This window comes from Vipera berus (genome assembly GCF_964194415.1).
Source record: "Vipera berus genome assembly, chromosome: Z".
In the NCBI taxonomy this organism is placed as follows: Eukaryota; Metazoa; Chordata; class Lepidosauria; order Squamata; family Viperidae; genus Vipera; species Vipera berus.
This window is the reverse complement of record NC_138205.1, coordinates 26,599,911-26,614,716: the sequence shown is the minus strand read 5'-3', so window position 1 is coordinate 26,614,716 and position 14,806 is coordinate 26,599,911. Positions and strand designations below refer to the sequence as shown.

Genomic DNA, 14,806 nt, shown 5'->3' with positions numbered 1-14,806 from the left:
TGCTAAAAAAAGAAGAAGCAGAGAGTGATAAAATAGGAGAGACATAACCATTTACAGTAAGAAAAGTCTATGTGTGATATTGAAGGTAAAAAGTAAAAAAGGTGAAATTGTGATAAGAAAAATCTAACTGAATTTGACTAATAAGGTATACATTAGTAATGAAGAACAGATATTAATTTTCTGTCTAAAAATTCTGAACACAGTAGAAATAAAAAACAACAACAATGTAGCTATTTGAATAAATCAAGACTATAATTTTATTAATTCCAAAACAATAAGAAATGTAAAATTGCAAATGTCCTATTTCAGATATTTCTAACCATCTAATCTGGTCCAGCAGGGTGGCCATGTTCCATGTCCCATCACCCAAGGAATGACTGGTGGGGAACAGAAGTCATACCTTTTCTGCCCTGATGCATGCTCTCTGGAACATCCTCCCTCCTAAGATCAGGATGGTCCTGAACTTATTGGCCTTTTGAAAGTCCTTGAAAATCTGACTATGTGTCCAGGGCTAGGATCTTGAACTTGTGAAGGGCTCCATTTTCTGGCAAGGTTGACCCTGACAGATTATAATATATCTTGGCTACTGTTTATATTTAAAATCTTCTTTAAAATGTGTTAGCAAGAATGAATAGGACCAGTGATAGCATAATGTTGGTGGTCATTTCTGATGAAGAAGATTTCCCTCTTGATTTTAAAGCCATAAGTCTTAAAAAGTGTAAATGTGTATCAAATTCAGGAACCATCATTTTCAATCTCTTCAAACTTCCACTATTCTAGATATCAAATGTAGGAAAATACATTTCATTTGATGTCAATTGTTGGGAAGTACTTTTATATCCAAGGAAGATAGTCAGTTGTGTCAAAAGCTCAGTATATCTTTTCAAAGTATCAAAAAAGTCTAAATGAAATAGGTAGAAGTGGTTAGATGGACAAGAACTTCCTAGTTTTAGTTTCTGACTTATAATTCAAGAATAACTACTTTTAACATGTTAATACTTGAAAATCACGGTTAAACATAAAATGTAACTCAGAACCTCCCATAGAGGATGAAATAATATGCTGTAATCTTGACAACTGCAGAAGTAACTTACAATATATAAAGGAATATCTTGAAGAACTTTCTCCCCCATTCTGTTGCTGTTTATCATTTATCATTTGTTTAAACATATTTTATTTAAAGATATTGTAAGCTACTAAAGAACTATCTATAATTTCAAAGACAGAACAAAATATTGGATGTTCTGAATAAATGCTGTATATAACATGACCCTGTGTGATATCTATTTCTTAATATTCATATGATTCATACCTTGATAACCCCTTTCCTCAATTAAGATCAATAATTTAAGATAAGGATCATTTAAAATCAAGAGGTAAACCATGCATTTTGACAGAATGCAAAAAAATATGTTATCCTAGTAGAATATATATGTGTACATTTCTTGGCTTACAGAGCATTATTACCTTCCCTTGGGGACAAATAGAACAATCCATTAAACAGGGTAAGCCTGTGGGAATTCATTTTCTGAGTCTAAGAATGGAAACTATTTGATCAACCAATTAAGACAATTTACCTATATGTTTAATAGCAAATATATTCTCCCCCCCAAAAAAAAATTGAAATATAATCACAAATAAGTTTTGTGTTAATAATCAAAACTGAAGATTCTGCTGCATTTTATATCTTGTGAGGGTTAAAATCATGAGTAATATTAAGGACTAGAGTTAACTATAATAATCTGTGAACCATACTAATTGAGAATATACCCAGTATTTGTTACAGGATATGCTGTATAATTCCTCAGCCAAGCCTGCAAAATTGAAGAAGAGAGTTTGATAAATATCTCAAAGAAAAATAAAAGTGGTGGTGGAGGAGGAGGACAGAAGTTCAGTTTTTGGCCAGTTTTCCCTTTAAACCTCTAAATCAATTGAATCTTGCAGCCCTTTGTTTTTCTGGACATTTTGTATGAAGAGCCATGTACGATGAGTCCCATTACCACCACAGATCATGAGTAATGTCGGAAATACTTGAAATTCAACGTCAGCCTTTCTTGGTAGGGAAGATCATAAGCAGGAATTTCAGTAATGTTGTTTCATTGTTTTAGGATGTATTCATTGAATCAGGAAGGTCCAAAATCTTCACTACCTTTTTTAAGGATAATGAAGTCAAGATAGGAGTGTTCTATATCTCCCTCTTTTGCTTTGACTTCTCCACAGCTGAATGACCATTTCTCTTCTCTTTCCTCTTTCTCAAGGCCATAACTAAATTATCTGTAGTCAAGAATCCTAAAAGCAAAATAGAAAAAAACTTGCAATGGAGTTGAAATACCTTGGAAATGATTTGAAAATCAGGTGCCATGGTGGACAAATGTATTTCTAGATCCTGCCAACTTTATCTGCATTTAGTAATGTCTGTTCTATTAATATATATCAATCAATTTTAAACAAAATAATCCACATGTTTAATGAAAATCTCACAGGAATATTTATTTTAAAAATGCAGTAGAAAATTCAAAAAGGTGCAGGACACAAGGAAAGTTATTCATCAATATTTGTTTTAATCTGAATATTGTAATATGTCCACTATTACACAGGTTATGAAAATGTTACTATTTTCATGGCAAGCTGACTCACCTTTAATATGTGTTTAATTACTAGTGATAGGCTTCACTACATTGCAGATAATACAAATATTCACATATACTGAAGAAAAATAAAAATATGCATCTATATCCAGCCTCTTTGGTTGTTTCTTAAGATGTCAGGAGTCATTTTTATCCCACCCATTTCACAATACTTTTAAGAAAATTGAATGGATCATCTAACTCCAAGGAGATGTATAATCTTAGATGTACCCTAAGAATTAATTTAGATGTTTACCTTTATGTTGTGGAGAATAAAGTTCAAGGTGGATAAACGTATGTATACAAGCTTTGCCATTATATCAATATCTTGTTGTCTGTTTCCCTGATCTTTCCACACTGAAGAGCAAAGTCTACAGGTTCCCTCACTTTCTTCACTATAAGAGGGGGGGAAAAGAGAAAGATGAGATAGTCACTATAGCCTATATCAATAAAATAATGTGTCAGGACAGTTTTCTGGCCTGATCTACTTTGAAGACCTGTCATCAGTCTTGAAAGTCTTACTATTCTCTGCCTGGATGGCATAGCTGAGCATTAGGTAAAGGTAAAGGTTCCCCCGCACATGTGTGCTAGTTGTTTCCAACTCTAGGGGCCAGTGCTCATCTCCATTTCAAAGCCGAAGAGCCAGACCTTGTCCGAGGACATCTCCATGGTCATGTGGCCGGCATGACTAGACGCCAAAGGTGCACGAAACGCTGTTACCTTCCCACTGTAGTGGTCCCTATTTTTCTACTTGCATTTTTACGTGCTTTCGAACTGCTAGGTTGGCAGAAGCTGGGACGAGTAACAGGCGCTCACTCTGTAACATGGCACTCGGGATTCGACCCGCCAAACTGCCGACCTTCTGATCGACAAGCTCAGCATCCTAAATCACTGATACTACAAAATATTAATGCTTCTTTATTATAAAGTGTTTCTCTTTCCCACCTTCTGATCTGAAGGCTGGTTTCCAAGCAAGCAGGAGAGAGGTACATTTAGACATATGAAAATTCAGTTGAAAGGCAAAAAAAATAAAGTTTCTGCTTTAAATTAGAATGGTTGCATTAGCAAAGAACTTCAAAATATAAGTGAAGCTATATTTTTTTTTGAAATAGAAAATATAAAATATTATTTTAGATTCCTTCTTCTCCCTTTTGGAATTTTTGAAATCAATTTCATTACTACCTGTCCCCAGCCATTTCCCCAAAATAATCAACAAATAACCAACAAACAAATAACCAGGTGCTTGGAACTCAAAGCTATCCTCTCTTTTGTGAAGTCAAGGGAAATGTCCAGTAACTTGTCAAGTGTATTTTAGGTTTTAAAAAATCTGAAAAGCATTAATGCTTAATGCACTTAAAACATAGATTTTATTCAAGCAGCTCACTGTAAGGAAATGCAAACAATCAGAGGAGTACTTTAAAAGAGGCTAATCACCTAAAATTAATTAAATATAATGCATTTTTTGAAATCAATAAAGAGCAAAGATGGTTCTCTTGCATGGATTTTAATTAAATCTAAACTAACTTTATTAGAGTTCTTTTATCCACCATTTGTAATTTAAGATAGAAGAGTTCTACTAAAAATCTCATTCAACATGGTGAATGAAAGACTGCAATTACAGGTGTTCCTAGGTGGTAAAGAAGTAAATTTCCTGATTTCTCAGTGTATAAATAAGTGCGTTCAAAACTGGGGTAATGGCACTATATATGAGAGTTAATATTATCTCCATTTATGATGGTGTACTCACAATGGGAAGCATGTAATTAAACAGCACACAACATTTAAAACAAAGATTGAAAAAATAATTTTCCAAATTAGATTTAGAATATTCATATAAAAATATTGTTTAGACTTTATATTTAAAGATGAGAGAACATAAAGGAATGACAATCTCATCTCAAATGGCAATCTCAGATTTTCCCCCAAGCAATAATTTTTCAAATCAGTTTTCATGACCATTTTTGTTCAAAACAAAGAAAGCTACAAATTCAGTGTTTCACAAAGTTAGCCTCCAATCCAGATGTTTAAGATCTAGAAGCTAACATCATTTTTCTGAATCTAGAAAAAAGGTAAAGGTGATATAGCAAGGGTGTTCTTAGGAAACCATTTTATAACAAGTATTGACACTTAATTTTCTTTAAAGCAAAATTGCAGATTTCTTTCAAGTAGATAGGGAAAATAATTTGGAAGAAGACTTCTACTTCTGGCTTCCAGTTTGGGCTCACATCACTGGCAAACACATGGCGAGAGTGTTCTCTCTGCCATCCGCTTTTTCTCTGTTGAGAGATCATGAAAAGGGTCAAAATTTGCCCTGGAGGGGTGACAATGAGGAGGCCCTCCAACTGATCGTGGAAGGGCGGCAGCCCTCCATTTGATCCAGAGCAGTTCCTTTGGACTGACAAAGAAAAGATCGCCTAGTGCTCCAGTTGCGTCCCTTTTTGGACCGAGATGCCCTATGCATGGTTACCCACACCCTCATCACTTCTCGCCTGGATTACTGCAATGCTCTTTACATGGGGCTGCCCTTGAAGAGCACCCAGAGACTTCAATTGGTGCAAAATGTGGCTGCACGGGTGCTTATGGGAGTATCTCGGTACTCTCATGTTACACCACTCCTGCGTGAGCTGCATTGGCTTCCGGTTACCCTCTGAGTGTGATTTAAGGTGCTGGTAATAACCTTTAAAGCCCTGCATGGCTTAGGCCTGGGGTACTTGCGAGACCACCTGTTGCCATTGTTAACCTCCCATCGCCCAGTTCACTCCCACAGAGTCGGCCTCCTCAGGATTCCGTCGGCCAGGCAATGCCAGCTGGTGACCCCCAGGGGGAGAGCCTTCTCTGTGGGCGCACTGACCCTCTGGAATGAGTTGCCTCCAGAGCTGCGGACAGTCCCCGACCTTCGGTCCTTCCTCCGTGACCTGAAGACCTGGTTGTTCGAACAAGCAGGCCTGGACTGACTACGATTTTTAATTAGGCTTTTACTGAGTTAAATTGTTTTGTAATTTTGTATTTATTGTTTAATTCTCTTTTAAATTTTTTACTCTATGTTTTTTTAATTTTTATTGTTGTGAGCTGCCCTGAGTCCTCAGGGAGAAGGGTGGCATATAAATTTAATAAAATGAAAATGAAATGAAATTAACATGGCCGATCACTAAGCCATCTCCTGCTGAAAGCCAAAATTACTACCAAGCACAACAAAAAGCAATGTGGAGGATTTGGGTGAGATCTTACCTTTCTTATTTACCCAATACTTTCCTGTGGGAGCGTTCTGAAAATTTATTCTCCCCCTTTGGAATAGTGGTGTCTGCCTACCTGGGGAATTAAAGCTTCAAAAGAAATGAAAAGCATAACTAAACTAAATAAATAAACAACTGGGCCTGCACCTTTGGAATATTTGGAGTACCAAAAAGTTCTTATTTTCTATGGGGACCTATTACCCTATTTACTTTTTAAGCTGAAAAAAAAATGGAAACAATTTAAACTGGATAAAAGCCTAATTTGAGTCTGGGAAAAGATTTTACATCCTATTGAGGACATCTTGTGGCAAAGCCTGGTTTAGCAAGGAAACTTTCCTTTCATTGTGAGATCTGGCTGCAGCCTAGATTTGTCCTTGGCACTATTTTTAAAGATAAGAACTTGAAATACCTGGCAGAGAAAACAACTTCTAGGAATAGTGGAGGTGGACATTCAGTGACTCTTATCAAAAATAGCCTCCACCAAAGACCTATCTGTAAACACCATAGAAATGGAGGAATACTACCCACAACTTAACTATAAACTTATGCTTTAAAAAAAATCCTTGAAGCTACTGATCAAATGAATTCCAGACTGAAAGATAAAGATGCCAGCTTAAACCTACCAAATGAAGCCCTGATTTCAACTGATGAACTGACCATTTAAAAACAAACAGAAGAGGAAGAAATTAATATCAAAACAGGGGACTCTAAAGAACAACAAGTACAATCTATTGAGAACTTTGATACCCAATCGTTGATTTCAATATAAAACCCACAATCCAAAAAACAACAGAAGCCAAAGAAAGCAACACTAAGATGGAAGGTGTTAAAGATCTTCAAGCACAGTATATTGAGAATCTAGTTAACCAAACAACAACTACAACACTGGACATGACCTCTTATCCAAGGCAGATGGAACCGGAAGAAGAAGAAGACTGGACTGAACTAATGACAATTATACTATTATTAGAGCAACAATTTAATGATTACAAAGGGGCCAGTTCCTTTGAAAAGCTGACAACCGGATGGTCCCCCTTGATTCGAATAACGTGTGTAGGAATGAAGGGTGACCCACTTGAGGACATAAAGGCAATGGTATGGAAGCCTGTTTGGCACAAAAAGAAAGCCAGATTTAAAAAATGGGTTCTTTTCTTTTTTGATTTATAATGATAGAGCCTAAAATTTATTTTAATGGGCTAAGGGGAATCTTTAAAAGATACAAATTGATTTTATATTTAGGATTTAGATTTGCAAGGGAAATTAAAATTAACTATTAGAACATAGTTTTTGAATTTTATTACAGAACTTGGATTGAGATAATAAAAGTACTTTATTAATAATTGATGAGTCACTAAGATGAGAAATAGAATAAATTTGTGAAATAAAATAAGAATGTATTTAAGCAACAATATATGTATGTTAGACACGATAATTACTATGTAATGAAATAGGGGAAATTTTGGTTGCCCGAAAACTAAATATTATGGATACTAAAGAGTAATTTGGAGCACTGTAATTGGAATTAGGCAAAATTTAAAAACAGGACATGGATAAGTATAAGTAAAAATATATTGATAATTGTCTCAACTGACTATGTTATAACTAGAACTGTATTAACTTGATTGTGTTATTGTAATTAAGGGAATTGGAGAGGGATTTATTGCTTATGTAACCTGAGATATGTACAAAAATATTTTGTTATTGGACTTTTGACTACCTAATCACCATGTTGCTTCATATATATTTGGATGTAAAATTGGAAAATTAATAAAACTTGTTTTTAAAAAAAGACTTCTACTTCTGAAAGAAAAGTATAATGGATGTAATATCTTTTCAGCGTTTCAATTCACCAGAAAGTTACTCTTTTTTTGTCTATAATCTTTTTCATTGCTCTTTTAACTTCCTGATTTCTCAGTGTATAAATAAGTGGGTTTAACACTGGAATAATTGCACTATATATGAGGGTTACCATCATGTCCTGTTCTGATGAGGTACCCACACTGGGAAGTATGTAATTAAACAACACAGGAACATAAAGTAAAGCCACCACAATTAAGTGTGACCCACAAGTGGAGAAGGCTTTTTGCCAACCACTCTGGGACTGTACTTTGAAAAGCAGAAAAGTAATAATGTAAAGGTAGGAGAGAACGATGAAGGCAAAAGGGCTCATCACAATAGAACCGGTTACAATATTCAGGAGCATGAGGTTGAGATATGTGCTACTGCAGGCCAGTTTCAGCAAAGGCTTGATGTCACAAAAAAAGTGTTCAATGTGATTTGATCCACAAAAGGAAAGGCGAGAAGTCACCACTACATGAATCAAGGCATGGAAAAATCCAGCACACCAGGCAGCTGCTGCCATTAACACACAAACCTCTTTCCTCATGATGAGAGTGTAATGCAAAGGATTGCATATTGCAACATAGCGGTCATAGGCCATGATTCCAAGGAGAATGCCTTCACTACTTCCCAAGAAGTGGAAAAAATGCAGCTGGACCATGCAGCCCTTGAAAGAAATTGTGTGCAGCTCTGTTAGAAATCCTGCTAGCATCTTTGGTACAGTGACTGTTGAAAAGAAGATGTCAAGGCAGGAAAGATTTCCAAGGAAAAAGTACATGGGAGTGTGGAGGTGTGGTTCTGTTAAGATTAAAATAATAATCATACCATTCCCCACCAATATGGTCAGGTACAACAGCAGGAAGATTGTAAATAGAAGATTTTGATGTTTAAAGAGGTTAATCAGCCCTCTTAGGAGGAATTCGCTCACCTCTGTTTGGTTCTCCATCACTAAAAAGGAAAGAGAAAATCACAAAGTAAATGAGATCTTTACAAGATGCAGGTAAAGAACAAAAAAAGAAAAGAAAATAATGATGTGACTGGCTAGTGAAAATTTGGGATAATTAATAAAATTAATAAAATGTGTAAAGCAGGATTAAACTGTACTCTCATTATTGTTTCATTTATAAATTAACATGTCTTAAATTTTTGCTAAACCAGAATTTTATTCTCCCTTTCCTGCTCATCTCCATGTTCCTATTCATTTCTTTGTACACTGCAAAAGCAGAGGCAGGAGCATACCTAAATTGTTTAATAAATTATCAAGCAGCACAGATAGGGCATCTGATTCCATTCTTTATGAAATATTCCTAAACAATGGATTCAATCAAGCTACATTAGAGCTAAATATAGATTTTTAATAAGTATACTTAATATATTTATTTCTATATTCAATTTATATATATTTGTTCAAAAAATATCAAATAGAACAGTAATTTAAGGTGTTACCATGGTTCTTCTTGTTTCAGCTCAAATCCCATTACACTCCTACAGAAACAACTTTCAACTATTACCAAACTGGCTAAATTTTTAGTATAGTCATGGCTTGCAGAAGTGTAACCCCTCTTTTACGTTCGTAATTGCTTCAGGCTTTTCTGTAAAACATTTATGTTATTGCTACTTTATTACATTGTTTTATATTGTATTTGTTTTTGTCTCATCCTCTTTTAAATGTTGATCATAGATAATCAATGAGTGAATCTTTGCTTTCTGAAAGTGCCTTCATCTAGCAGAAAACCTAAGAAGGATTATTTTTTTATTAGGATGTCAAAAAATCCTTATTTGGATCAAGCAATGAGTACATAATATAAATACTACTCGCAGGATTAATGTGTCTAAAGTATTGTTGTATCATAATGGTAAGTATTCTACTTTCGTCCTGTTTCTTACTCAGATTTATTAAATGATTACCTGCCTCATAGGTCATATTTGCATATTGCAGTATCTGTACATTGCCATGAAAAAAACCAACAGCAGCAGCAGCAACACAACAGCAGCAACAACAAATGGAATGTGTCAAACAGAAATCCCCTAAATAAAATGTCAATTCTAAAGTCTACATCTGTTAAATATTTAGGAAGTTCAAACCTGGATGAGACTTGTTTTCCACTAAAATGTTTATTTTAAAAGTGAAGTAGAAAAATTATTTTTTTTTTATTTTATTTTTTTATTTTAATTCCATTTATATCCCGCCCTTCTCCGAAGACTCAGGGCGGCTTACAAACTTAGCAGTAGCCTTCATTCTATGTATATGCCTGCTTATTAGGGCTTTCATACACACCCCAAGTGGCATTATTACAAAGTCAGCTTATTGCCCCCAACAATCTGGGTCCTCATTTTACCTACCTCAGAAGGATGGAAGGCTGAGTCAACCTTGAGCCTGGTGGGACTCGAACCTGCACTAATTGCAGGCAGCTGGTGTTCAGGAGGCATTAGGCCACTGCTCCACCAAGGCTCTTTTTAAGAGATGCAGGACACAAAGAAAGCTAATATTTGTTTTAATCTGAATATAGCAATATCTCCACTATTACATAGTTTATGAAAATGTTACTATTTTCATGGTAAGCCGACTCACCTTTAATATGTGTTTAATTAGTGGTGATAGGCTTTACTACACTGCAGATAATACCAATGTTCACATATATTAAAGAAAAATAAAATTATGCATCCATATCCAGCTCTTTGGTTGTTTCTTAAAATGTCAGGGAAGAAGCTTCTATAGCATGAGGAAGCAAAATGGAGCAAGAGTAGATTCTGAAACTAAATATGAGGAATTGGTTGTTGTTGTTTTACTTCAGTTATGTCCAGTTCTCAGATATTGCCTAGACATGTCCCTAAAGTTTTCTTGGAAAGGTTTTTCAGAAGTGGTTGGCCATGCCTCCTTTCCAGGAAAGAAAGAAAGAAAGTGACTGGTCCAAGATCACCCAGCTGTTTTTGTACTTAAGGTAGGACTATAACTTGTCCCTGGTCTCCTGGTTTCTAGCCTGATGCCTTAAACACTATACCAATTGGCTCTCACTGTAAGGAAATGGTAACTGAAGATAAAATGGCCCAAGAATCAAAAACATTAACAATATACAAGAAAGGATATAATTAATCAATTTCTCTTGCAGAATGCATCTTGAATGATTTTTAATTTTTCAATATGTGTTTGTCTTATAAAGCATAATTTCTGACCACTAGAGAAAAAAATATACAGTTCATGAACTTGATTGCCCATATAGGGATAAAAGTATTGGATGAGAGTAGCTAATTAACATTAATGAATAAAATTGTTTCCCAAGGCATTAGAATAGAGGCATTAATTTTTTGTATGTTTAATAATAAATGTAGGAGAATATGTTCTAATATATAACAACTTGAGGATTGAAATTAACATTTTAAGTAGTATTAAGGATGAGGAATGAATGAAAATTCAAAATGTATGAAGATCATGTTAAAAAATAATCATACATACCCTTTATACAACAGGCAGTTTTCCAGGCAAAGGAGAACTAGATACAGATATCAAATACAGTTCAAAGTGGGTATCCTAATTTATCCTGCCACCCAGCAATATTCTAGGAATCAGTTTTTCTGCAACTAACAGCCTTAGGATCTAGTCAACAGCCTTAGGATCTAGTCAACTTAAGTTGAATTCTATGGCACCAGCCTCTTTGCTGAATGGCAACCTTCCTGTCTGAGCTCCTTTATTCTATTTCAGGGTTGGCAGTGGAATTCACAGGCTTATGGTCCTGGGGGATTTCAACTTGTCTTTCCTGGGAATGGAGTCTATAATAGCTCAGGAGACATGGGATGGTGGTTACACACCTGATTGGATTTTTTTGTCAAAGCAGTGATCAAGTGATTTGTATTTTAGGGAGCTGTTTGTGATTCCCTTGCACTGGTGAGCTAATGCCTTGGGAACCATGTGATCCACCCCAAGTCACATAGATATGGGATTAATTTGATTGGTCCTACCCTGATGACTGAATGAGCTGGAAAGATTCCAGAGAGAGGTGGAGATTGTTCCTAATGATCTGTATGATCTAGAAGGTTTTGTTATGAGGGTGACAGACTGGATCAGACTGTCCCTGTATGATTATATTTTTGCTATCAATTTCATTGCTTTCCATGGTTTACAGAATTGCTGTGTGAGATGAAATGGTAGAAAAGATGTTCAGAGCATTGCTAGAGGTCAATAAAGGATGATCATAACCAAGCATAGATGGGAGCAGCTACTAATGCCTAGCCTGTGATGGTAGGGATGGCAGAATAAAATATGTGGCTAAAGGAGTGGTAAAGGAGAAGGCTTTGGTTATATTAGTCATGATGTCTGTAGCTGGTCCAATGAAAAAATGTACAAAAGAGATGGTTTGCATCTATCCAAAAAAGGGACTGAGTTACTTGGCAATAAATTCAAAGCTTTTCTGGAGGAATATTTAAACTAAACAATGGGGACAGTGAGTTAATTGATACAGAACATTACTGTCCCTGGCAATCTAAGAAAATAGGGGAACTCAGGCACCACACAAGTTAAGTAGCAAGTAAACACAAGGTCAGTCATAAAGGACTCAAATGTCCATACACCAATCCACAGAGTATGAACAGTAAGCAGAGTGAACTAGAAATTCAGGTAAATGAGGGCAGATATAATATTGTTGCCATTACAGGAACATGGTGGGATGAAACCCACAAAAGGAAAACACAGCTGGAGGGATTTAAATTCTTTAAAAGAAACAGACCAAACAAAAGAGGAGGTGGAGTTGCTCTCTCTATAAGAAATAACTTTGTCTCTACAGAAATAGAGCACAACAATGATGAAAACTGTAAACTTGAATGCATTTGGGTCAATATAAAGGGGAGAAAAATGACATTGCCATAGGTATATACTATAGGCCGCCCAACCAAACAGAGGAAATACATGATTTTTTTTGCTAATCAGCTAACTAAGGTATGTAAGAAGCACATTGCAATAGTAATGGGGGACTTTAATTATCTTGACATCAACTGGGAGATAAACTCTGAACCAAGTGGAAGATCAAACAGATTCCTGACAAACCTAGCAGACAACTTTGTCTCCCAAAAAGTAGAGAAGGGAACTAGGGGATTAGTCATATTGGATTTAATTCTCACTAACAGAGATAAAATGATATAAAGTGTTAAAGACACAAGAACCTTGGGGGGAAGTGATCATGCAATATTGGAATTCAACATTCTGGAATCACAAGCAATAGAACACAGTCAAACTAGGGTCTTGGACTTTAAGAGAGCTAATTTCAATAAACTTAGAGAGAGCTTGGGAAGAATCCCATGGATGAGAATCCTAAAGGGGAAAACAACTCAAGAAGCTTGAGAAATTTTGAAAAGTGAGATAATAAAGGCCCAGTGTAGCATAATACCAACAAAGAAGAAAAAATAACAGCTCTCAAAAGAAACCAGCATGGCTGCATAAAAAACTCTCTGATAAATTGAAAGATAAAAAGGATACATATAACAAGTGGAAAGAGGAGCACATAACTAAGGCAAAATATCAGCAAATAGCCCATGCCTGCAAAGATGAAGTGAGAAAAGATAAAGCTCAAAATGAACTAAGACTTGTGACCTAAGTCAAAAATAAAAAAAAGTTTCTTTCAACATGTAAAAAACAAGAAAAAAATTAAGGAAATGATTGGTCTGTTAGTGGGGGAAAGTGGCAAGAAGGTGACAAGCAACAGGGAGAAAGCAGAACTATTTAACTTATTTTTTGCATTTGTCTTTACACAAAGGGGAAAAAAAACCCAGACCAACCTATGAAAAATAGTGCCATAAAAAACAGAAAAGAAACATAAGTTAAGATAGGCAAGAAAATGGTAAGTGAGCACCTGTCCAGCCTAGATGAGTTCAAATCACCAGGACCAGATGGATTACACCCCAAGGTTTTCAAGGAACTGGCAGGTGTGATCTCAGAACCACTGAACTATATTTTTCAAAGATCCTAGAGCACTGGGGAACTGCCAGAGGACTGGAAAAGAGCTGATGTAGGTCCCATCTTCAAAAAAGGGAAAAAAATGGATCCAGGAAATTACACACCTATTAGCCTAACCTCAATACCTGGGAAGATTCTGGAAAAGATAATCAAACAATGAATCAGTGAACACCTAGAGGCAAACAAAGTCATTACTAAAAGCCAACATGGGTTTGTCAAAAACAGATCATGCCAAACAAATCTTATTGCATTCTTTGACCAAGTGACAAAATTAGTGGATCAGAGGAATGCTGTGGATATAATTTACTTGGACTTCAGTAAGGCATTTGATAAAGTAGATCACAACCTACTACTTGAAAAGATAGAAAAATGTGGGTTAGATAGCATCACCACCAGATGGATTCGTAGCTGGCTGACAGGCCATACTCAGCGTGTGGTCCTCAATGGAACTGCATCTACATGGAAGGAAGTGTGTAGTGGGGTGCCCCAGGACTCTGTTCTGGGCCCAGTGTTCTTCAACATCTTCATCAACAATTTGGATGAGGTGATAAATGGGGAACTCATCAAATTTACAGATGACACCAAGCTGGCAGGAATAGCTAATACTCCAGAAGATAGGCTTAAGATACAGGAGTATCTTGAACACTGGGCACTATCTAACAAAATGAAATTCAATGGTGAAAAAAGTAAGGTTCTACATTTGGGCAGGAAAAACCAAATGCACAAGTATAGTATAGGTGGTACCTTACTCAGTAGGAGTTACTGTGAGAGGGATCTTGGAGTCCTAGTGGACAATCACTTAAATATGAGCGAGCAGTGTGCTGCAGTCACCAAAAAAGCCAACACAGTGCTAGGCTGCATTAACAGAGGGATAGAATCAAGATCACATGAAGTATTAATACCACTTTACAATGCCTTGGTAAGGCCACACCTGGAATACTGCATCCAGTTTTGGTCACCAGGATGTAAAAAAGATGTTGTGGCCCTGACCCCCACGCCTGTCCTAACTGAGCAAGAGGACTTTGAGGATGATGGGGAGGAACTGGCAAGGCCTTCCTCACTGGGGCCCTCCTCTCTGGCAAGGCCTCCGTCTCCATCTGAAGGCCGAGAGGAGCAGTCTAGGAGTAGCCAGGTTGGGAGGGAGCTTGAGCAGCTGCAGGAAA

The 14,806-nt window shown here is 36.2% G+C and overlaps 1 protein-coding gene across 1 annotated transcript; it reads right to left on the bottom strand.

Annotated features, from left to right (window-relative positions):
* Positions 1 to 7,706: 7,706 nt before the first annotated feature.
* LOC308678858 (olfactory receptor 12D1-like) lies at positions 7,707 to 8,645 on the bottom strand (the record flags this gene model as incomplete). Its single annotated transcript, XM_081346093.1, has 1 exon — positions 7,707 to 8,645. The coding sequence occupies one exon, from the start codon at positions 8,643 to 8,645 to the stop codon at positions 7,707 to 7,709; it is 939 nt and encodes a 312-aa protein (XP_081202219.1).
* Positions 8,646 to 14,806: the final 6,161 nt, after the last annotated feature.